A 22,273-nucleotide genomic window follows, 5' to 3' on the forward strand; every position below is an offset into this window, starting at 1 on the left:
ACAATGTTTCTAATGAGGTTTCCCCTTCCAGGTAGCGCTAGGTTGTGTGAAGTTGACAAGAAGAACTAACCAGAACAGTGAGATAGATAGAGAGAGAGAGAGAGAGAGAGAGAGAGAGAGAGAGAGAGAGAGAGAGAGAGAGAGAGAGAGAGAGAGAGAGATTAGATGATTTTACTTATGTGGATCCCCATGAAGAAACTTTTTTTTTATCTTAGGAGACTCCGTCTCTCTAGAGACAGCATACTTCTCTTAACTCTTCTTCCCTCTTGTGGTTTTGCCTCAAGGATAAGAAAAATTCTAATTTCTTTTCTTTTTTTTTCATTTACTTACCATGCTTGTATGTGTGCATGTGCACAGAGTCAAAGAACAGTTTTCAGGAATTGGTTCTCTTTTAATATAGGAAAAACTGGGAATAATAAGTTGATGTTAAGAAGGATCTACTAAACTTGCTTAGGGAATACTAAGTTACCCAGAACAGAGTTAGTTAAAGGAGGGCTCTGGTTCTCTGGTCGGGGAAAGTACACTTGTGCCAGGCAGGCAGAGTGGACCCTGGCTAACAGATACCCAGGGACAGCAGCCTGTTCTGTCTGGAGATGTCTATAATAAGATTTTACATTGTAAATCTCCCTATTCTTCAAACATAACTAAAACATGGGACATGTTTCATTACTCACCATGTAACTCGGGGCCATGAAACTACGTAAGCTGATGGAGATTTCTGGGGAGCTCTGTTCTGTGCGTTAACCAGGACTATACTTGTGCTAAGATTAAAAGTTGTTTCCTGTATTAGTCTCTCCGTCCTCTGAGAGATCTCCCACTGGAAAGGGGTGTTAATTCTGCAACCCTTTCAACATGTGGTTCCAGAGACTAAATCTAGGGTCATCAGGCTTGTGCCTGGCACCTTTTCTCACTGAGCCATCTTATTGGTCCAAGATAGTGCTAATTTTGTAGGGTGAAAAATCAGTTCTCCTTTGAAGAGGTTACTCTAATTAAACTTAACAAACATCTTAACGTGTTTAGCAGTTTATAAATTGAATTTCCTCCAGGAGAGAAGGGGACTATCATTGGCCAGTATGTTTAGAATGAATTGATTGACGTATGCTAAGCTCTTGGGCCCTTCTCACTCCTAAGAGATAATTTTGTGGGTTTTTTTTTCCTTGAGTCTAAACTGATCTCCGGGAATCTGGCCTGGAAGGGTGACTTTCTCCTTTCTTTTGTCTTACGGTTTTCTAGACCATTGCCAAAACTCTCAAGATAGTGTGTGAAGTTTTATCCTCTGACCATGATGGAGGACCACCCCGCATTCCTTTCAGCACCTTCCAGTTTCTGTACACGTATATCGCTGAAGTGGATGGGGAAATCTCTTCATCCCATGTTAGCAGGATGTTAAACTACATTGAACAGGAAGTGTGAGTAACCTCGCGGATGGGAAGCAATGGTGCACTGGGCTGTGGATCTAGGTGGTCCAGAGTGAGGCTGCTGCCGACAGTCCCTGTCAGACAATAGCTTCATCTACTTTTTTTTTTTTTTTTACTTCTATAATGATGTGAAAGCATTTGGGTTCAGTAGAAGCTAAATTTCAAATTTTTTGAACCTCTATACAATTTCCTGGGCTAGCAATATTTGCAGTTTAGTAACCTACCCTGATGCTGACAGATGCTGCGTGTCAGAGCTCTCAACCAGCCTCTTTATCACCAGGCAAACAATACTCTATATAGTGTACTGTGTGGCTGAGCTGGCATGGCCCAAATAGGTTGAATGTATTAAGTACATTGTTGACAGGATATTTTCTTTACAAAAAAATTCTTTAAATTAAAAGATTTATTAGTTTTTTTAATGATGATGTAGGTAATGCACTCATGAGTGCAGGTGCCCTTGGAGGCCAAAGATGCCACACCCCCTCCCGAAGCTGGTGGTTATGAGCCAACCAACATGGGTGCTAGGAATTGAATTCAGACCCTCTGCAAGAGCAATGTGCACCCTGAACACCTCCCCCAAGCCATCTCTTTAGCCCCTCAACATGGTATTTTCCTAAACAATTCTACCAACTGAGGACCGAATGCTCAAATATATGAGTCTCTGGGGGCCCTTCTCATTCAAAACACCATAGATAGAGAGAACCATCTGCACAAAGTTGACCTCTGACCTGCACACATACACTACACACACACTAGAATAACAATTTTTTATTTTATTTTTCAAAAAGGTTTCAAGCCGGGCAGTGGTGGCACACGCCTTTAATCCCAGCACTTGGGAGGCAGAGGCAGGTGGTTCTCTTAGTTCAAGGCCAGCCTGGTCTACAGAGTGAGTTCCAGGACAGCCAGAGCTACACAGAGAAACCCTGTCTCGAAAAAACAAAAACAAATACAAAAAAAGAGGTTTCTTTGGGATAGGAGGAGTGAAATTAACTTGGTGTGATACACACATATATGAATATATAATGTATATTTTAAGTTGATTGTTAACCAAACTAATTCCAGATATCTGTTTTTCCAAACAGAATTGGTCCTGATGGCTTAATCAAGGTGAATGACTTTACTCAAAACCCTAGGGTTCGGCTGGAATAAAAGCACAATTTTGGCAATTTTAAAGGAAGATACAGAGGTGGCTGTACTTCAGAATAGCTGAACACCATGCACCATCTAAAGTCAATTTTCTTTTACGACTGGTACAACTAATAAACAATTAGCCAGGAGCATGTGGAATTCGTATGTAAAACAGTTGGGACAAGACACTTGCACATGGAGCAAAGGTGGCCGGCAAAGCTTGGTTTCAGTACACATGTGTGGAGTCAAAACCAGGCTGGATTTCAAATTCGGAATGCGGGCTGGCAGGTGACGAGGCTTGGTGATTGTTGGGTGTGGTTTACAGGAGAATCACGGCCCTCGGGCTTTCACTCGTCCGCTGCACTTTTCGTCTGTACCGTGTTCATCCTTATTTATTATCGACTTTTATTGAGGTATAGGTTGCCAGATATAAGTCAAATGGAATTTGACTCTCAGATAAATAACAAAAATTCGCACGGTTGCTTAGTTGATCTCATTAAAGTGGGCATCCTAGGTGGAAACTAGGAGGCTTCCAGGCATTCGTAGCTAAATCGTATCTGAGTTCTTCCCTTAGAAAGCTCCAGGCTAACACCAGGGTATGAATGTAAGTTGCTTTAAGGAACCCTGAGAAGGATGAATAGGATGGTTCAGAAATTAATATTTCAAAAGAGCCATTTCGGGGCTGGTGAGATGGCTCAGTGGGTAAGAGCACCCGACTGCTCTTCCGAAGGTCCAAAGTTCAAGTCCCAGCAACCACATAGTGGCTCACAACCATCCGTAACGAGATCTGGCGCCCTCTTCTGGAGTGTCTGAAGACAGCTACAGTGTACTTATATATAATAAAAATAAATAAATCTTTAAAAAAAAAGAGCCATTTCAATAGATTCTTGTGAAACATTATGCATGTGATATATTCCTTCAATGAACATCCTCTCCCTATAGAGAGCAAGACCTCCTGACAAACTCTTTTTTTTTGGTTTTTCGAGACAGGGTTTCTCTGTGTAGCCCTGGCTGTCCTGGAGCTCACTTTGTAGACCAGGCTGGCCTCGAACTCAGAAATCCGCCTGCCTTTGCCTCCCGAGTGCTGGGATTAAAGGCGTGCACCACCACGCCCGGCTTCTGACAAACTCTTAAGGGAGTTTCTTCATCGAAGGAAATAGAAAATGAATAGGCTGCAATTATTAGAGTATGTGAACGTGTGTGCATGTGTGTCTGTGTGTGTGTGTGTGTACACGTGCGTGCATTGTGTAGGCCAGAGGATGTCCCAATTGAATCTTCCTCATTCTCTCTCCAGCTCTTTATTTGCTTTGTGTCTGTTCTTTTCCCTTTTCTGTTTTAAAGCAGGGTCTCCCTTTGTCTTACTGACCCACCAGGAACACTATGTAGATGGCACTAGCTTGAACTTACACAGAACCTCCTGCCTTCTGAGTGCTGGGATCTCCAAACAACTGCCTATTTCTGCACAGCCCCAACACCCTTTTTGCCCACTCCATCCCCTATCCCATAACCCCAATCCTATATTGGTGGCTGGCCTTTTAAAAGAGAATATTTTTATCAATTAGAGAATATCCATCCTCCCCCTGTTCCTTTCAGATTCACCTCCAGTCTGCCCACCCATCCCAATTTGGTGTCCTTTGCTTGCTCGCTTGCTCACTCGCTCGCTCGTTTGCTTGCTTGAATAAACCAGAGTACAAACTGTGCTAGTCCTGCGTCCTGAGGATCTGAGCTCAGATTCACATGCTCACAGATTCACATGCGCTTCATCCTGACTTATTTCCTTAGCCTCCTGATTATTGTTCTCAAGATCAAGTGAGCCACGTTAGTTTGTATCCATATATATCTCTACATAAACTAGGGAGAAATGTATCTGGTAGCGTTTAAGGTAAAGGAAGATTGGTGCAAAGTCATTACGGGTCCTTCCTTTCTCCCAGAGCAGAAATGCTCACCCGTGTACTTGCAGGGGGTGGGAAGACAGTGGCCACACAACTACTAAGCCTGCTTGCCTTCCAGACCAAAAGTCAAAGTAACAGTTACGTTCATAAAGAGAAAAGGGCCTTTTTACACTTGGGGAAACTGACTGAAAACAGAAACTGAGTTTTGGTAGCCTTGAGCATGATCCTAGACTGAAATTAAAGTGTGTGGATTAGTATACAGACAAGAAGTTACTGATGGCGCTGTTGGCATCAGTTGAGACAAAGTGATTGAACATCATTGTTGCATTGTTGCTCTTTAAAAAAAAAAAAAAAAAAAAGTGTGCACAGCCAAACAGTGGATGGAGCCTGGGCACTCTTTTTTTTTTTTTTTTTTTTCTGGTTTTTTGAGACAGGGTTTCTCTGTGTATCCCTGGCTGTCCTGGAACTCACTTTGTAGACCAGGCTGGCCTCGAACTCAGAAATCTGCCTGCCTCTGCCTCCCGAGTGCTGGGATTAAAGGCGTGCACCACCACGCCCAGCTGCCTGGGCACTCTTATGGAAGAGTAGGAAGAAGGATTACAGCCCTTAAGGGGATAGGAACTCTATAGGAAGACCAACAGAGTCAACTAACCTGGACTCTTAAGGCTCTCAGAGTCTGAACCACAAACCAAACAGCATACATATACATGGGCTGGCCCTAGGCCTCCCTACACATACGTAGCAGATGTGCAGCTTGGTCTTTATGTGGGTCCTGAACAACTGGAGGTGGGGGCTATCCCAAAAGCTGTTGCCTGTATGTGGGATATGTTCTACCTGGGCTGCCTTGTCTGGCCTCAGTGGGAGAGGAAGTGCCTAGCCTCACAGAGACTTGAAGTGCCAGGGTGGGGGAAATACCCCAGGTGCCCCCACCCTCTCAGAGGAGAAAGGGAGAGGGGAGAAGGAAAGGATTGTGGGAGGGGTGACCGGGAGGGGAGCAGGGAGCTAGACATAAAGTGAATAATTTAAAAAGTTAAAATTTAAAATGTGTATGTGGGGCGTGTGTGTGTGTGATGATAGGTGTGTGTGTGTGTGTGTGTGTGTGTGTGTGATGATAGGTGTGTGTGTGTGTGTGTGTGTGGTGTGTGATAGGGGACAACCTGGGGTGTCCGTCTTGCCTTTCACCTGGTTTTGTTACAGTCTAGGGTTTTTTATGAGGTTTGCTTTCTCTGCCAGTTAAATAAACAGGAAAGTTTCAAGTGCAACAAAGAAATCTCCAACACTTGCTAACAGTAACAAAATCAGCAGCTGAGTGGCTTCTCCAAAGTTGAGGAAACACACTTAGCAAGCTATCGGAAAGACTGCTAATCAGAGGGCAAACTGGGGAAACTGAAACCTAGCTTCTCCCTTAAGGCTAGAGTTTGGTTTTCGGGTTGTTGTTGTTTTGTTTTGCTTTTGCTTGTTTTGGGTTTTGAAGTCTTTGAAGGGTCTTTCTCTGCTAACTGAGAGTTGGTCAGCTGAGAGAAAGCAAGGATGGCTTATTGGCCCACAACTGTTATGTAGACGTATCCTGATCCCACCTTGAACTTGAGTCAGTCTATCAGCAGGGGTCTATTGGCAGAAGAAGATGCCCACAAGGCCTTTCTTTTAAGATGCCAGGCTTTTGTCTCAGCTCCCAGGGTGAGAAAGAATCATATTAGTCATGGCTCCTGTCCTTTTTGGCCTGTCAGGGAATCTGTCTTAACTCCTGGCCCCTCCCTCTGTTTGAAATGGGGAGTCTCGAGCTGGGCGTGGTGGCACACGCCTTTAATCCCAGCACTTGGGAGGCAGAGGCAGGCGGATTTCTGAGTTCGAGGCCAGCCTGGTCTACAGAGTGAGTTCCAGGACAGCCAGGACTACACAGAGAAACCCTGTCTCGAAAAACCAAAAAAAAAAAAAAAAAAAAGAAATGGGGAGTCTCTTGTTTGCTGCCAGGCTACCTGACCCACGAGAGTTTCCTGTCATGTCCTGCCCCTGACTCTCTGTAGAAACCCTGGGATTACAAATGTATGCGGCCCCATCTAGCTTTCTGTGGATTCTAGGTATTCATATTCAGGCCTTCACCCTTGCGAGGCAGAAGATGGCTTACCCACTGAGCTGTCTCCCTAACGCTAGCTGTTCACTTTCTCAGATAACATTTGGTATCTACCATTTCCCTCCTAGCCTTTATTTATTTTGCTAAACCAACAATACTCACCAGAATCATGTCCTCCAACAAATCTGATTCAGTCACCATTAGCATTCACCCCAAGGGGCAATACAGCTCTGGCCTCCAGTGCTAGGCCATATGTATTAGTCACTTTCCTGTTGCTATAATAAAACACCGTGCCCAAAAGCAACTTAAGGAAGTGGGTCCCCACTGATGTCCTTCTAGCAAAGTTGCACCCCATCCCATTTCCCCAAATTTCCCCAAACAGGACCACCAACTGGGGCCTGTGAACAGATACTGGGGACCAAGATTCACCTTTCATTCTCCAACTTGCTTATCTCAAGTATTGGGTCACAATGATATTTGAATACAATAATAATAATAACATAATTATTCAGCATTTACCACATACATAAGCCTATAGGAAACACTTTTAAATACAATTTCATTTTTTTTCTTTGAATCGAACTGTACAAACTCTGTGCAGTATCCAGTGTTATAGATGAAGAAACTGTCTTAGAACAAAGAGGTTTTTTTTTTCCCCCCAAGGTCATGGAAAACAGATTTGAATCTAGGTCCATGTGACTTTTAAACTGTGCTGTCTTTCTCATATGCTCAGTGACAGGTGACCTATAGGACACCCTATCCCCAGAAAGGATTCCAAAATTCCCCTGGGTTTACTTTAGGGCAGAGTAGTGTATAAGGGAGACGATCCTAGGGAGAATGAGGAGATGAGAGAGTAAGACCGCTGTGGAAAGAAAGGGTGTTATCTAGCCCATTAGCCTTGGATCCTGGTTCTGCTGGGGACTTCTAGGAGACAATGAGGAACACGTGTCGATATGCTCGTCTGGAGAGTGAAGATGCTCTTTGCCTGCTGTTCATAAAGGCAGCTTCCTCAGCAAACGTCTGTTATTGTCTTAAACAGTGGTTCTCAGTCATCCCAATGCCACGACCCTTTAATGCGGTTCCTTGTGCTGTGGTGACCCCTGATTGTAAAGGTATTGTCATTGGTACTTCATAACTTTAGTTTACTGTTGTGAATCATAATGTGATAGGCAGATATCTGATATGTGACCCTCCCCCAATGGGGCCATAGAACCACTGGTCTAAAAGTTTAACTTTTATCCATGGTCTTTTATTCAGGCGTGTTCCTTTTGTGACAGAAAACAGCTCTAAGGCAGGAAGCCACAGGTACACACAAGAAGCCACTAGGCTTTTTACAGAGACTTTAATGAAGTTTTAATACTTGATCACTGGTAACTGCTTCTCCATGGGTCTGACGCAAGTCCTCAGAGGCTGCCTGCAGGGCAAGGTGTGACTGACAAGGAGCTGTACGAAAATTCACACAGGACCCCACCACCCTCGCCCGAACTGCTTGTGTTGAGATTATTCCGTGGAAACTCTTGATCCTTGCTGCCAATGCCCTCGTCAGACCCATCCCTCAGGCCCCTTTCACACTCAGCAATTTCTGAATCCTAGCATGACCCTGGCCAGGCTGTCAACGGAAGATCCTCAGAGCAGATGGTGTGTGCTTCTCCCTTAAAAATAAAAAAATTAAAAAATTCAGGAAGCAATAAACTCAGGATTTTATAAAGAAAAAAGAAGTGGGTTCCCTTTTTCCCTCTAAATTAAGCTATTTTGATTACAGTGAAGGCTGCAGATACATTTAGAGCTTTGGCAGAAAATGCAAAGCCATGGCTTTATTCTGTTTTACTGTGTTTCATGACCTACCATCTATCTCCTCGATGCTGTCCAATTGTGGGACTCTCCCTCTACCATCTACCATCCCTCAGTAGCTGATAACTTCCAGAATCGCCTTGTTAAGCAACAGAAGCTGGACTCTTGGGTCTGCACAGCTGGTTTTGAATTAGGTTAGAAGAATCTTAACCCGAAATTCTTGGAGTGGATGCGCCTCTGATGATATTCTGTGCAAATATGTTGCAGAAATGTACACATGAGCATTTTTTTCCCCTGAGGGAAAACCTTACAAAGCTTTTAGTGAGTCTTAAAGTTGTAAAGGTCAAAAAAACAAAAACAAAAACAAAAACAAAAACAAAAAACCTTTGGGTTGGAAATGGTTCCAGAAAGCACCAGATGCCTTGGGGAAAGGCAACAGAATAATTCTCAAGTCTTTCCAAGCCCACATGAGCTCACCATGCTCCCAGCTAGTGACATTATGCACAGCCTCTTGCTTTTGATTCTTCTATCCGGCTTTAAACCTGTGTTTTAAATTCAGACCTTCATATACATGTAACTTTAGTTTTCTCTTGGAATATGGTCAGACATGAACAGAAGTGTATGCCCTTCAGAGATGAATAATTTGGAAAGTCATTGGTCCAATCAGCTGAGTTATAAAAAGCCTGAATAGTTCTGGGCAGTGGTGGCGCACACCTTCAATCCCAGCACTTGGGAGGCAGAGGCAGGTGGATTTCTGAGTTCGAGGCCAGTCTGGTCTACAAAGTGAGTTCCAGGACGGCCAGGGCTACACAGAGAAACCCTGTCTCAAAAAACAAACAAACAAACAAACAAACAAACAAACAAAAGACTGAATAGAAAAGGTAGAACCATACACTCAAATTAGTAGAGGAACTAAAACTTCCATGTCAGGCTCCTAGGACTGGCTCTGGGTGGCCCTGAATCTTGGGCATTCAAGCAGCTGGCAGCCCCAGATTACCATAGGCACCCCCCAAAATAATTTACGAACTTACTTACTTGAATGATTTTTAAATTCCTACCACATGCAAGGCATTTCACTAGACAAGCGAGATTTTCACCGGATAAGGCAAAGCCTTTGCATTCACAGATAGGAAATTCTACTTGAGGGTGCTGACATAGAGCTAGCCATGAGATTATTACTGTGGGGCTAGAGAGATGGCTCAGCTGCTAAAGGCTAGGCTTACAACCAAAACCATAGGATTATGACAATGAGAATTGGTGCTGTTCCATATTAGCTTGGGGGGGGGGCACACAGCCTTGCATTCAGGAGCAGGAGAGAGGTGGAAGGCAAGCTTTTCTTGAGCTAACCTGAGAGCAAACTGGGAAGCTTTCAGTTGAAGGAGACGTCTCAGCCCACATCTTTGCCAAGTTCCAGATTCACACAACTACCAGTCACTGGCCCAGTCCACTGTGGAATCATCCCAAAGCTCTGCATAATTCAACATGCCCCAGAGGCATCCTGTTTGTCATTCTTCCACAACAAAATATCTGGGGTGGGGGTGGGGGGCAGCAACAATGATCCCGATAGCTTCCCTGTTGTCAATTGTCCCTGAAGAAAACGCACAAAACAGGAGCAATGAAAATATCCACCCCTTGCTTTCCCCAACCTATGGTCAAGTTGGGACCATTTTACCTCCTATGTTCTTTCAAATGTATCCTTTTCATCCTTCCCTGTTAGACCTCTCTTCCCCATCCTTCCCAATGCCCTCATACTGAACATAGACTTTGGTCAGTTTTTTCTGGATAGGAACAGAAGATAAACCAGTTTTTAAATAGTAGAAGCTTTACAGAGCCATGGACAAAGGGAGCCATAAAGGAATGTTGAAGAACACAGGAACTAGCAAACCATTATCACCCTTATGCCCCAAATAATATTTTATTAGAGATTACGAGAACTGGAGCCCAGGAACTAGGACGGATCAATACACCTTAACCTCACTTCTGCCTTCAGCTAGCTATTCTTGTTGACTAAAGAAGACCCGAAGCTGGAGAACGACATTGAGTGATATGCGTACCGGTTGGTCCCTGAGACAAGAAGGACAGAAACTGGGGGTTGGGGATAGGACTCACATCCATCTTTGCCTCCCTGCCCCCAAATGCTGTGTACACCATAGAGATTGAGGTATGAAATGGTTTAAGCTTTGAAGGACACGGAGTCTCTTTGACTACTTAGTTCATCTACAGTAGCAGGAAAGCAGATGTAGATGATTGGAAAACTGATCCTGACTGCTCCAGCACTGGAAGATGCCCGCCAACATTGCGCATGCGCTTTTCCTGCCCTCTCTACTTAGCAGCCGGCACTGAGCACCTCTGGGAACTCTCTCACTGATACTCCCAAGCGATGCTCCGCAAGTGTCTAGGTATTTATTGCACCAGAAAGGATACAATTATTCCATGTACAATTCCAAACTCACTTATCCATTTCCCCAAATCGGCACACCTCTCTTAAACAGCCTTTCCCTGTCCCCTAATTAGAATTACAGTTGAGGATTTCAGAATTTCAACCTTCAGGATTTGGGTCTTTGGGGTTGTAACTTTCAAACCTTCCCTCCACCCTCACCACCACCAAAAAAAAAAAAAAAAAAAAAAAAAGAAAAGAAAAAGAAAAGAAATAAACAGACAAAAATACAAGCAAAAACCAAGCAACTGACAGGATTCGGAAGTGCCGCAGACTGGAGACTCCTGTATCACACTGTCCCTGTCATCTTAGTGAACTTCATTCAGTTTGAAGCACCCTGCAGAAACCTTTACCTGTCATCTTTGCCTTTGGAATAGTAACTTGAATCCTTAACGTATAAGGACTTCACAGTCTGACCCTTAAGTCTTCCTTCTTCGTGTCTACATTCAGCCACAGTCTAGTCTTTTTCACTCAATATTATGCGATCTGTATGCTTAGAATACCCCTCTGTTTTGACCTGCCAGTGAAACATTCATGAACCCTGAAGGACCAGACAGGAGCCGATCGGATACAATCACAAGAGGGTCTCTATTCACAAGGTTGAGCTTGGGACTTGACTAACAGGACTGGTTTGGGTGGAGAAAAGCACCAAACACATATTGGGGAAAGGTTTTAAAGAAAATATCAAGTGAAGGGTGAGAGTTTCTAGCCTAGCAAGAATCTAATTGGGGGGCAGATACTGTGGCCTTTAGCCTAATTGGCTGGTGCTGGGAGCCAAATCATAAATTTAACTTCTGCTTTCCTCTTGATTGGTGGTGGTTAGGACCAAACCAGTCAAAATCCCACTGTGGATAAAGGATGGGCTCAAGGAGGCCCTGCTGCTAGCTGAGAAGCAATGGTTGCTGAGAGACAGAGAGTCTTTCTCCTTTGAGGGTGTGGCCACTGGGAGGTTGCCTGTGCTCCAATGATGGACCTACATCAATGTGCATGGAGACAGCGCTAATAGCACTTGGTGGAATATCTAGATATCTATTATCTGTCAATACAGGACATGAAGTTGGGATGTATCGAGAGTCCTGGGAGATTTGGAAGGGGAATTGACAGATAGATATGATCAGCATATATTGTATGCATCTATTACGTTCTTAAACGATAAAAAATTAAAATCAAAGCATGAAAACTGAGAGAAAAATATTCTTCTTCCCTCTGCAAATTCACTTTCACGCCTCTCCCTACTGCTTTATTTATAATGTCAAGTAACAAACCAAAAATAGAAAAAGCAAAAGGAAAGACTAGTGGAACACTGCACAACCATTTTATAATTGTGTATTAATAGGGAAATGCTAATGTGCTACTAAGAGAAAATGGTAATACATACCAAAGTATATTTATAGATGAATATTTACAGAGAGAAAAAATCTGGAAGGAAACACACCAAAGAGTCATATGGGTTATAGGTAACTTTTCTTTTCTCTCTTTTTTTTTCTCTTTTTATATATATTCAAAATATAAGTATGTACTAATTAAGGAAGAAATGTTTAAGAAAATCACATTTAAAAACCATCTCTGGGGAAGGAGAGAGATGTCACTGTGACTAAGAGCATTTCCGGTTCTGTCAGAAGACCTGAGTTCAGTCTCTAACACGGACCTCAGGAGATACACAGCTACCTGTAGCTCTAGCTCCAGGAGGTCCTCAGAGGGTCCCTGAGGGATCACGTGGGGAAGCGAAGAGGTAAGAGTGAGAACCCAGTGCAGACTGACTTAGTCAATCTGCATCAGACTTAGGGGACTCTAATACCAGGTAGCTCATTGTCAGCATATTTAAAACACAGTATGATGTGGGAAAAGGTTTCCAGGCAACAATTAGTCCAATCAGTCCAACTCCAGGTACTCAATAAAGCTTAAGGTGTGACTACATAGAAACTCCTTTACAGAGTACATGTGACCGTGAGGGTGGGTTCCTTAGCTAAAAGACCTAGAATCTAGTGTGGCCTCTGACCCACAGCATAGAGGTCAACAAGGCTATAGAGTACATGTGACCTCCCCTAAGGATGGGTAATGGCCTAGGGAGGAGAGTCTGGGACAGTCATGCTGGGGACTGGGTGAGAGCTCCTCCATAGACAGCAAAGAGTTTACCAGGCTGTTAACAAAACCCACTCCCGCTTTCTGGATGAAAGAAATGTTTTTTTTATCTCCTTCATTGGGGAGACACCTCTGCATGCTGAATATTCCCAGTCCTAGTGATTACAAGAAGCTCCGTGCCCCCACCAGGATCCAATGCTCTCTTCTGGCCTCTGAAGGCCTTGAGCTCATGTGCACAAACCCATACAGGGACACACACACACACACACACACACACAATTATAAAGAAAGAGAAAGGGAAACATCCTTGATTTCAGGTGAATGCTTACCAGAAGGATGGGGAAAGAAAGGAGAGTTTTAAGGTCATTTAAGTATGGTCAACTTTTTGAAATTTGAAATTGAGGCATAAGGTTGCCACCTACAAAGGTCACACTGGAGAACCCCAATAGAGCTCGTACTGGCTAGTTTTGTGTCAACTTGACACAGGCTGGGGTTATCGCAGAGAAAGGAGCTTCAGTTGGGGAAGTACCTCCGTGAGATCAAGCTGTGGGGTATTTTCTCAATTAGTGATCAAGGGGGAAAGGCCCCTTGTGGGTGGGACCATATCTGGGCTGGCAGTCTTGGGTTCTATAAGAGAGCAGGCTGAGCAAGCCAGGGGAAGCCAGCCAGTAAGGAACATCCCTCCATGGCCTCCGCATCAGCTCCTGCTTCCTGACCTGCTTGAGTTCCAGTCCTGACTTCCTTGGTGATGAACAGCAGTATGGAAGTGTAAGCTGAATAAACCCTTTCCTCCCCAACTGCTTCTTGGTCATGATGTTTGTGTAGGAATAGAAACCCTGACTAAGACAGAGCTACTAAAAATAAATTGCAAAACCTTCACCTCATCGTTTTAAGTAAGATTTAAGATTTGTTTTAGGTGGCATTCATAAGTATCCTGGGGAACATGCTGCCTTGTGGCCAACACAACTAATATTAAAATCCCTCCGCTTGGAGTGTTTACTATACAGATAGGAAGATTTTACTTGTGGAATATGTATATGTGTATATATATGTGCATAAAATATAATTTTATTTATATAATGTATATATTTTTATTTTATTTATTTTTTAATTTTTCTTACATGTATAGATGTTTTCCTTGTGTGAATATCCGTGTACTACATGCTGGTGACCGGAGGCCAGAAAAGCGCACTGGATTCCCTGGAAATGAAGTTGTAGACAGCTGTGAGCTGATGCTAGGAATTGAACTCAGATCCTCTGCAGTTGTATCTAGTGCTCTTAACTTATGAGCCACCTATTCAGCTATATTTTAACTCATTTTTTAAAAAGAATTATTTATTTATTTTATATATGTGAGTACACTGTAGCTGTTCAGACACACCAGAAGAGGGGATTGGATCCCATTACAGATGCTTGTGAGCCATCATGTGATTGCAGGGAATTGAACTCAGAACGTCTGGAAGAACAGTCAGTGCTCTTAACCACTGAGCCATCTCTCCAGCCCCATTTAAATTCATTTTTTAAAAAATGTTTATTTAAGTAGGGTGTGATAGCAGACACCATTAGCACCAGCATTAGGTATGCAAAAACAGGAGGGTCTTTGTGAATTTCAGACCAGTATGGTCTACATTGTAAGTTTCAGGCCAGGCAAAATTATGTGGTAAGAAAAGGTGTCTCAAGTGTGTGTGTGTGTGTGCGTGTATACTTATACATCCTTCTTTAAAATGTCGTATGCATGTGTGAGTACCACTTGTATGACTGGTGCCGGAGGAGGCAGAAGAGAGCACTAGATCTTCTGAAATTGGGGTTACATGGTTGTGACCCACTATCTGTGGATAACCAACCTGGGTTCTTTGCAAGGGCAAGAGTTGCTCTTATCCACTAAGTCTCTACAGGTCCCAGGGTTTTAAAATCAACGCAACCCTTTTTTTTTTTTTTAAACAAAGGTAGCCATCTTATCATAGAAGGAAGAGTCAACCGGGTTAATTTCTCTCCAACTTGATTTAAAACAATCCCAAATATAGTGTCTCAAACACCATTCTCTATTTAGTGCAGCTATCAGTGGTAAAAAAAAAAAAATACTGCCATCCTTTATCAACAGCAATTATTTCGATAGAAAAAGTAGACACCCAAACCATGCACTTAATAAACCCAAAATCCTAACCATTGAACACTGTTCAGGTTAGATTTCTATTGACTCTCAAGAACAAATACACTTAAAACAGTACACAAAGCTTCTGAAATCCAGCGGTAGTCCTTTACCCAATGGGCTGGCAGGCCCTGGTTCCCACTTCAACCAGTTTGAAAGGAGTACTGCAAAGCCAAGGAGTTCCTCGCCCCGCCCCTCCTGTCAGGCCCCGCCCACATCAGGCCCCGCCCGAGCCCCGCCCCCCCGGGCCGTCTGTTGGCCTCTCCCACTCTCCGCCTGGGCGTGGCAAGCTAGAGCACGCGGAGTCTGTTGCGCACGCCCAGGGCTCCAGGTCCCGACCCAAAGGAAAACCTTTTAGCGCCAAGGAGGCTATGAGCCGCGCCGATCCGCAGCCTCCTTCCCGGAAGCGGAAGCTCAGGGGGCGGGACAAGGGAGGTCCGGACCTCTCGGCGGTTAATTCTTTTTTTCTCAAGTATTCGTTTCCCTACGCCTGGGCTCTTCTGAGGCTGAGAGAAATGGTCAGGTCCGGATCTCGACCGGGCCAGGTGAGGGCTGCGGACCTGATGAGTCCACTGTGGGGTGGCGAGAGGCGAGGGGGATTTAGGAAGGTGCTAAAAAAAAAAATAATAAAAACAGTAACTGCGGCGCGCCCGAAGTGGTGAGGACGTCCCTAGATGAATGCTTTATTCAGGGCGGCCGTGCCAGTCTTCCAGAGCGTAGTTTGGTGTCAGACCCCGGGTTCGAAGCCCAGCCTTTATCACCAGTGCAGTGACCTCCATCCCGCTCTGTGCTTTGCAGTTGTTTCCAATATTACATAGTTATCCAGCAATTGTGACTCTACAAAGCCAGTTACCGAAAGCTTCCTATTTCTGCCTTGGTAATTTGTTCTACTGCCTAATAACATCTCTATCTGGGAAGTTCTTAGGATCTAACCTCTTAGCTTGAGTTAATCCTCTCCCCGATTCAGCTTCTCAGTGCTTCTATTAACTGATTTTCTGTTTCTGTTGTTGGAGTCTCCCAGTAAGTGGCTGTACCAACCCTATCGTTCTCAAACGCGTGACTCTTGATGTTCTCTAGTAACTGCTCCAAGTACGACAGGGAAACCCATTTTCAAGATACACATTTGGCTTGGAACAGAGCCATTTTGGATCCTTTGCAGTCCCCGCCCCATCCAATCAGGTCCAATAGAGCTAAACTAGTTTTAGCCCTGCTGTGCCCTGGGTGTTCTGACCTGTCGTGCTTCCACGTCTTTTCAAATTATGGTGGGCCTGTTAATTCCATTTTCCTTCTAGCCCTCATGTCAAGAGCTGTCTCTAGAATATTTTTCCAACACCATCACATCTCCGCTAGTTGGGTGTGCTTCAGGCCACCTTACGCATCTTGCAATCTTCCACAAATCACTTCATGTTGGACCTGGTGCTAGTCTACTACTAGGATATTTCATCTCTGTCTTTGAGATTTAGAAAGCACTTGGCATATAGTAGATTTGGGGTTTACTTTGTTTCCCACCATTTAACAACATACCTATAATGTCTTTTTTGCTAATGTATATTTTGTATCCCCCCCCCCCAACCTGTCTTGAGACTTCCTTTTTTGAATGGATGCATGTTGTCACTATGTCTAGGGAAATATGCTGTAGTCATCAAAGAAATGGAAGTTAAAATGTTTTCTATCACAAAATAAGTATTAGTGATGCCGTTGAGAAATTGGTATTCTTGTATAGTCCTGGTGGGAATATAAATAGAATAGCTTCCTCAGAAAATAAGCTGAGCACGACAGTGCACAACTGTAGTCCTAGTACTTGGGAACCTGAGGCAGGAGGATGATGAGCTCAAGGCCAACTTGAATAACAGTGAGATCCAGTCTCAAAAAAACCCAAACCATTTAAAGTAGAGCTGAGGTGACCCAGCCAGCTCCATTACTGGCATTTATTCAAAAGAGCTGAAATCAAGATTTTAACGAGCTGTTTGCGATTCCTTGCATTGCTGCACTCATCGCAACAGCTAAGACATAGAAACAACCTAAATATCTCTGAGTGAGTGGGTAAAGAAATTACGGTCACATATATCTAATGGAATATTACTCAGCCTTAAGGGAAGTCTGCCATATGCAGTAGCAGTGTGACCTGTGAGACTGATTTAGTGGACTCAGCTGTTCCTAGAGGACAGCTGCTGCTTGCTTTCCCATACATGTGTCTGAGGTAGACCAATTCAGAAGCAGAGCCTTGGCTATAGAGAGCATGGGGTTGCTACTCAGTAGGTATAAGTTTTAAGTGTATGAAATCTAGGAGTCAGTGAGATATTGTACCTGTAGGTAATACTTTATTTTGTTAAGATAGAGGAGATGTTAAATGTTTTTGTGACATTCTCTATTAAAAAAAAATAAGATCTAACAAAGCTTTGGAATTTGGTTAAAAATGTTAAAGTATCCAACTTGAAGGAGCTGCCTTCCTGATTGACTCTGAAACAATTTGAGCATCATACTCTTTTTTAAAAGATTTATTTATTTTTATGTGCATTGGTGTTCTGCCTGCATTTCTGTGCAAGGGTGCCAGATCTGCTGGAACTGGGGTTATGGACAGCTGTAAGCTAGCTTCTGTGTGGGTGCTGGGATTAAACTCAGGGCCTCTGGAAGAGCAGCCAGTGCCCCCTGAACGCTGAACTGGTTCTCTGGAAGAGCAGCCAGTGCTTTAGCTGCTGAGTCATCTCTCCAGCCCAAGCATTCATTTTTTTAAAGCAAAATTTTAATAAACTTTATTATTAAAAAACTCATTAATAGAAAACATCACAAATGAAAATCACTCAGATACAAAGAACTGGGTCTGTAGAACTCAGTGAACTTTTGTCCAGTTAGAATAGCCATTCTGAAGCTGTGATGCTTCACCCTGGATTTCGTACTATCACTATTGATTGTGTATTAATGTACTTTTCCATTACAATTAGAACAATTACCTTTCTGTCCTCTTTCGTCTCTCATGTTCATCACCTGCACTCACTCCTTCCGCATCCCCTAATGTTTGTTCTTTCGTTCCACTTTGTATTGTGTATCCACCTGTATATTTGTTTACATATGAGCATCACTATTAGTAATGAGTCATAGTCTTTTGACTAGAATAGGAATCAGTGTGTTCACACTAATCAATCAATAAGGAAGAAAGAAAGGTCCTGTTCTATTAGTTGAAAGTCAGCTAATAAATGCAGAAGGAACTGCGTAGCTACATAAATATGTCACAGTTTGATAAAACATTCACTTAAATATGAACCATCAATGGATGTTCAGACTACTGAGAGAGAGTTTGAGGATAGCCACATAATGTCAGGGTATCTTTTTTTTCTTTTATTATTAGGTATTTTCCTCAATTACATTTCCAATGCTATCCAAAAAGTCCCCAATACACCCCCCCAGTCCCCCACCCACCCACCCCCACCCCTTGGCCCTGGCATTCCCCTGTACTGGGGCATATAAAGTTGGCAAGTCCAATGGGCCTCTCTTTCCAGTGATGGCCAACTAGGCCATCTTTTGATACAAATGCAGCTAGAGTCAAGAGCTCTGGGGTACTGGTTAGTTCATAATAATGTTCCACCTATGGGGTTGCAGTTCCCTTTAGCTCCTTGGGTACTTTCTCTAGCTCCTCCATTGGGGGCCCTGTGATCCATCCAATAGCTGACTGTGAGCATCCACTTCTGTGTTTGCTAGGCCCCGTCATGTCAAGGTATCTTATAAAATACTTGATTAGAAAGATAAAATAGTATGTTTGTTTGTTTTGGAGACAGGGTTTCTCTGTGTAGCATTCCTGGAACTTGCACTGTAGACCAGGCTGACAGTGAATCAGAGATCCGCCTGCCTCTGGCTTTCCAGGGCTGGGATTAAAGGTGTGTACCACCACTGCCTGGCAAAAATAGTAATCTCAATGATGAAAATCCATGCAGATACCATTTTATATCACCAGTATATCATTGTATATCACTAGTAACAGGACAAATGAATATCACTTGCCTACTTGTATTGAGAATGACATATCTCTTGCTGTATTCCTGCTAGAAATACCTAACCTGAGTCAGATCATGAGGAAACAGCCAATCTAAATATTCAGAGAACCATTATGCAGAATAATTAGCCTTTACTTTTCAAGTATGTCAAAGCTATGGAATACGACAGCCCAAGAAACTATTCCAGATTAAAGGAGGACCATGAACCACAACAATTAAGTGTGACTCTGGATTGGGCATGGTCTTTGTTCTTTTTCTATAAAGGACAAAATTGAGATTAGTGCAGTGTGAATCATGTCTATCTAGATTACAGCATAATGCTAAAGTTTTTAATTTTTATAGCTGTATTTGGGAATTTTGTTCTTAAGAAACATTTAGGAATATTGTAATCTCTACCTATTTTGAAATGGTCAGACAAAAAAATGTTGCTCTATCTACTTTGAGATTATATATGTCAAGCAAGACATTTTTTGTTTTAGTATGATACTGTAAATCCTTTGTAAACCTGTTTGTAAAGGTTTATTTCCTATAACATTATTTGGGGCAAAAATACATAGTGTTTGTGTGTGTGCATATCCAAATAGAGAAGAGTAAATAACATCAGGACATTTGGTAATCACTGTATAGGACTCTTGCTATGAGATCCGTGACCATGTGAAGACTTGAATGCGGCCGCCAACACTGAGGGCGCCTAGGAGTGGGCTGAGGGGAGGATTAGGAGCTTGGATGTCTTAACATTTTCTTTTGAGTGGAGATTATATTTATCAGATACAGTTACTGAGATATAAAGCACATATGATATAAAGTTTTCCAATTGCCCTGCTCTGGAAGGCTCTCTTATCAGCTTCTGCAGATACCCGGTTTTCCTGCCTGAAGACAATGCTCTTGTGTAGCTTCTACAACACTGGGTGCATGTGAAGATGAACACCTTGTCTACATAAAAGTCATCCCTTTTTTTTTTTTTTTTTTGGTTTTTTGAGACAGGGTTTCTCTGTGTAGCCCTGGCTGTCCTGGAACTCACTTCGTAGACCAGGCTGGCCTCGAACTCAGAAGTCCGCCTGCCTCTGCCTCCCAAATGCCGGGATTAAAGGCGTGCGCCACCTAGTCCTGCCCAGCCGTCTAAGAAGTTAGAAGATGACCAGAGTTATGTGGAGAGTTGATTGTGGCCTCCGCATGTGTGCGCGTGGAGGTCAGGATCACTGCTCTTCCTCTGACACCTACACTTCATTGTTTGAGACAGGCTCTCTCACTGAACCTGGAGCTCTCCACTGCTGTGGCTAGACTGGCTGCAGTAATCCCCAGCACGAGGCTCTTCACCCTCCACTCCATTGCTGGGGTTATAGACGGGCCCTCAGGCCTGGCTTTTATGAGGAGGCTGGGGGTCTGAACTCATTTCCTCGTGCTTGAGCTGCAGTCAGTGTACCTGCTGAGCTGTCTCCCTGCTTTGTGTATGCTGGACAAGCATTCTCCCTCTGAACTGAACTGTCTTCCCAACATCTCTGTAGTCAGATAATTGGAAAGTGGAAAGTTGTTGCCAGGGCAGGAAGAAGGAGGGATGAACATTACTGTGTTACTTTGGATGTATGAAAAAACACATGAGTTCTGTTGCAGGGATGCAGAATGCCAGTCATTGGAACAGTAATTACATATTTTGTGTAATATTTTATGTCACAGGTGATATCTTCAGGAAGGCAGCCTGGAGCCAAGTTACCAAATGGAAAGAAAGGGTGAGTACTTTTTTTCTAAGCTCCCAAATTCAGGAACTCTGAACTTAGATTAAGATTAAGGCAAATTTTAAGGTCTTAGGGCTTGACCATATTTTGCCTACCTCAGGAAAATAAGTGGGGCTGCCTCAACAAGTAGTTGGGTGCTATGCAGATTATAAATCATTAGTGATTAAGTCAAAGTCACCAGTAACACATCAGTGTCACATTAAGGAAAGAAATGTTCTTGGAGTTGTGTTTAACCAAGAATGAGTCCAGACTTAACTCTCTACTCATGCTCCCTGTGTCTTCCTTCCGGCCTCTCGGTCTGTTTTATGAGTCTGAATCTGTCTGCCTGAAGGCTGCCCTGTGAAATCTGTGTGTGTCTACCCCCCCCCCACATGTGTGTGTGTGTGTCTGTGTGTAAATACAGAGGGCTTCGAGTTGTCTTTATTGTGCAGCACTAGAAGCATCCATGGGGAAGGAATGGGACCCTTTACAGGAATCTTTAAGAGTTTTACAAGGGATTATGTCACTCCAACTGACCTAGACAGCAAACACTGCTTATCAGCAAATATCTATAATGGTGGCTTTCAACCTTTACAAGATAGATTTTAGGAGTCTGCTTTCAAGTCTGTGTTTGCCATCTTTAGCAAATGATGCCCGTGCATTACTCTGGGTCAGGGACATGGCAGAATAACTTGAGGTTGCAGCTGTGCATTAGCTGAGGCTGTAATAAAATGTGATTACCTGGGCAATCTAAGAGAGGTGGGTTTGGTCGTTACTTTCTTCTCTTGAGGCAGGTTAAGCAAACAGTTTGGGATAGCAGAACTGGGAGAACAGTTTTAGTCGTGTGTGACCTTAAGGTGTATTACTCTCTACGGCTGTGAGGACCAGCAAAAGTTCAGTCCCTTAGAATGTAAGATGTTCTCAGAATATACCATCACTCCCTGGGTCATTCCAACCCAGTCAGTGCTTGGTGCTTGGTGCTCTTCATACTCTCCAGTGCCAGTCAGTGCTTGGTGCTCTTCATACTCTCCAGTGTCTTAGCCACGTCACATGTGGAGAGATGAGCTTTCTTTTCTGTCTTTGCAGGGAAGGAAATGATGTTTACATATTTTGAAAAAAAATACTTGCAAATATTTTGAAGGATATCAACTTTGTTTTCTAGGACCCACGTAAGAAAAATAGCACATTTTAATGTAGATCCCGCCTGTCCTGTTCATTCTGATTCAGAAAGTCAGGTAAGGTCAAAGTGACTGGACACAATATGTTATTTTAATTGGACCTCAGGTAAAGCTAAGAAATGGACGACAGTGGCAAAGGGAAGTGTGGTTTGCACCAGGAAGTAAATAGGCTGTCGTCGCTTTAAGACAGGTTTCTACAGTGATAAAGTGCGTAGAAAGAGATGTATTTGAGGAGGCATGGTGGGCTTTTCTCTCTAAGCGGCTTTCTTCCTACAGACGGACACTGTCCAGGGACTTGACGGTTGTGCTTCTTTGCTGCGGGACATTTTGAAAAATGAAGATTCAGGTTTTCTCTTTTAAAGTTCTTTGCTGATCATCTTTTATCAGTGAGGTAGCTCGTTTTCATGTTTACAGGCCTTTCCTTTT

General features: G+C 43.3%; 2 protein-coding genes and 1 long non-coding RNA gene across 5 annotated transcripts in view; 2 read left to right on the forward strand and 1 right to left on the reverse strand.

Annotated features, from left to right (window-relative positions):
* Nucleotides 1-2,691, forward strand: part of Ropn1 (rhophilin associated tail protein 1) — a 28,556-nt gene extending 25,865 nt beyond the window's left edge. For both annotated transcript variants that reach the window (XM_021185101.2, XM_021185102.2), the window contains exons 5-6: nt 1,234-1,409; nt 2,501-2,691. In XM_021185101.2, the coding sequence (XP_021040760.1) occupies nt 1,234-1,409; nt 2,501-2,567 (243 nt within the window). In that variant the 3' untranslated portion in view covers nt 2,568-2,691. The remainder of the gene's footprint in view (nt 1-1,233; nt 1,410-2,500) is intronic.
* A 5,089-nt stretch (nt 2,692-7,780) lies between these two features.
* LOC115029543 (uncharacterized) lies at nt 7,781-9,877 on the reverse strand. Its single transcript, XR_003835102.1, has 3 exons — nt 9,648-9,877; nt 8,355-8,548; nt 7,781-8,161 (listed from the first exon to the last, which is right to left on the reverse strand). It is a non-coding gene; the product is annotated as an uncharacterized LOC115029543 (long non-coding RNA).
* A 5,462-nt stretch (nt 9,878-15,339) lies between these two features.
* Nucleotides 15,340-22,273, forward strand: part of Ccdc14 (coiled-coil domain containing 14) — a 35,578-nt gene continuing 28,644 nt past the window's right edge. For both annotated transcript variants that reach the window (XM_021184924.3, XM_029470199.2), the window contains exons 1-4: nt 15,340-15,513; nt 20,632-20,684; nt 21,832-21,904; nt 22,124-22,193. In XM_021184924.3, coding sequence (XP_021040583.1) covers nt 15,340-15,513; nt 20,632-20,684; nt 21,832-21,904; nt 22,124-22,193 — 370 coding nt within the window. The remainder of the gene's footprint in view (nt 15,514-20,631; nt 20,685-21,831; nt 21,905-22,123; nt 22,194-22,273) is intronic.

The sequence above is a fragment of the Mus caroli genome, unplaced genomic scaffold (assembly GCF_978045245.1).
Source record: "Mus caroli unplaced genomic scaffold, Mus_caroli_1 scaffold_17, whole genome shotgun sequence".
Taxonomy (NCBI): Eukaryota; Metazoa; Chordata; class Mammalia; order Rodentia; family Muridae; genus Mus; species Mus caroli.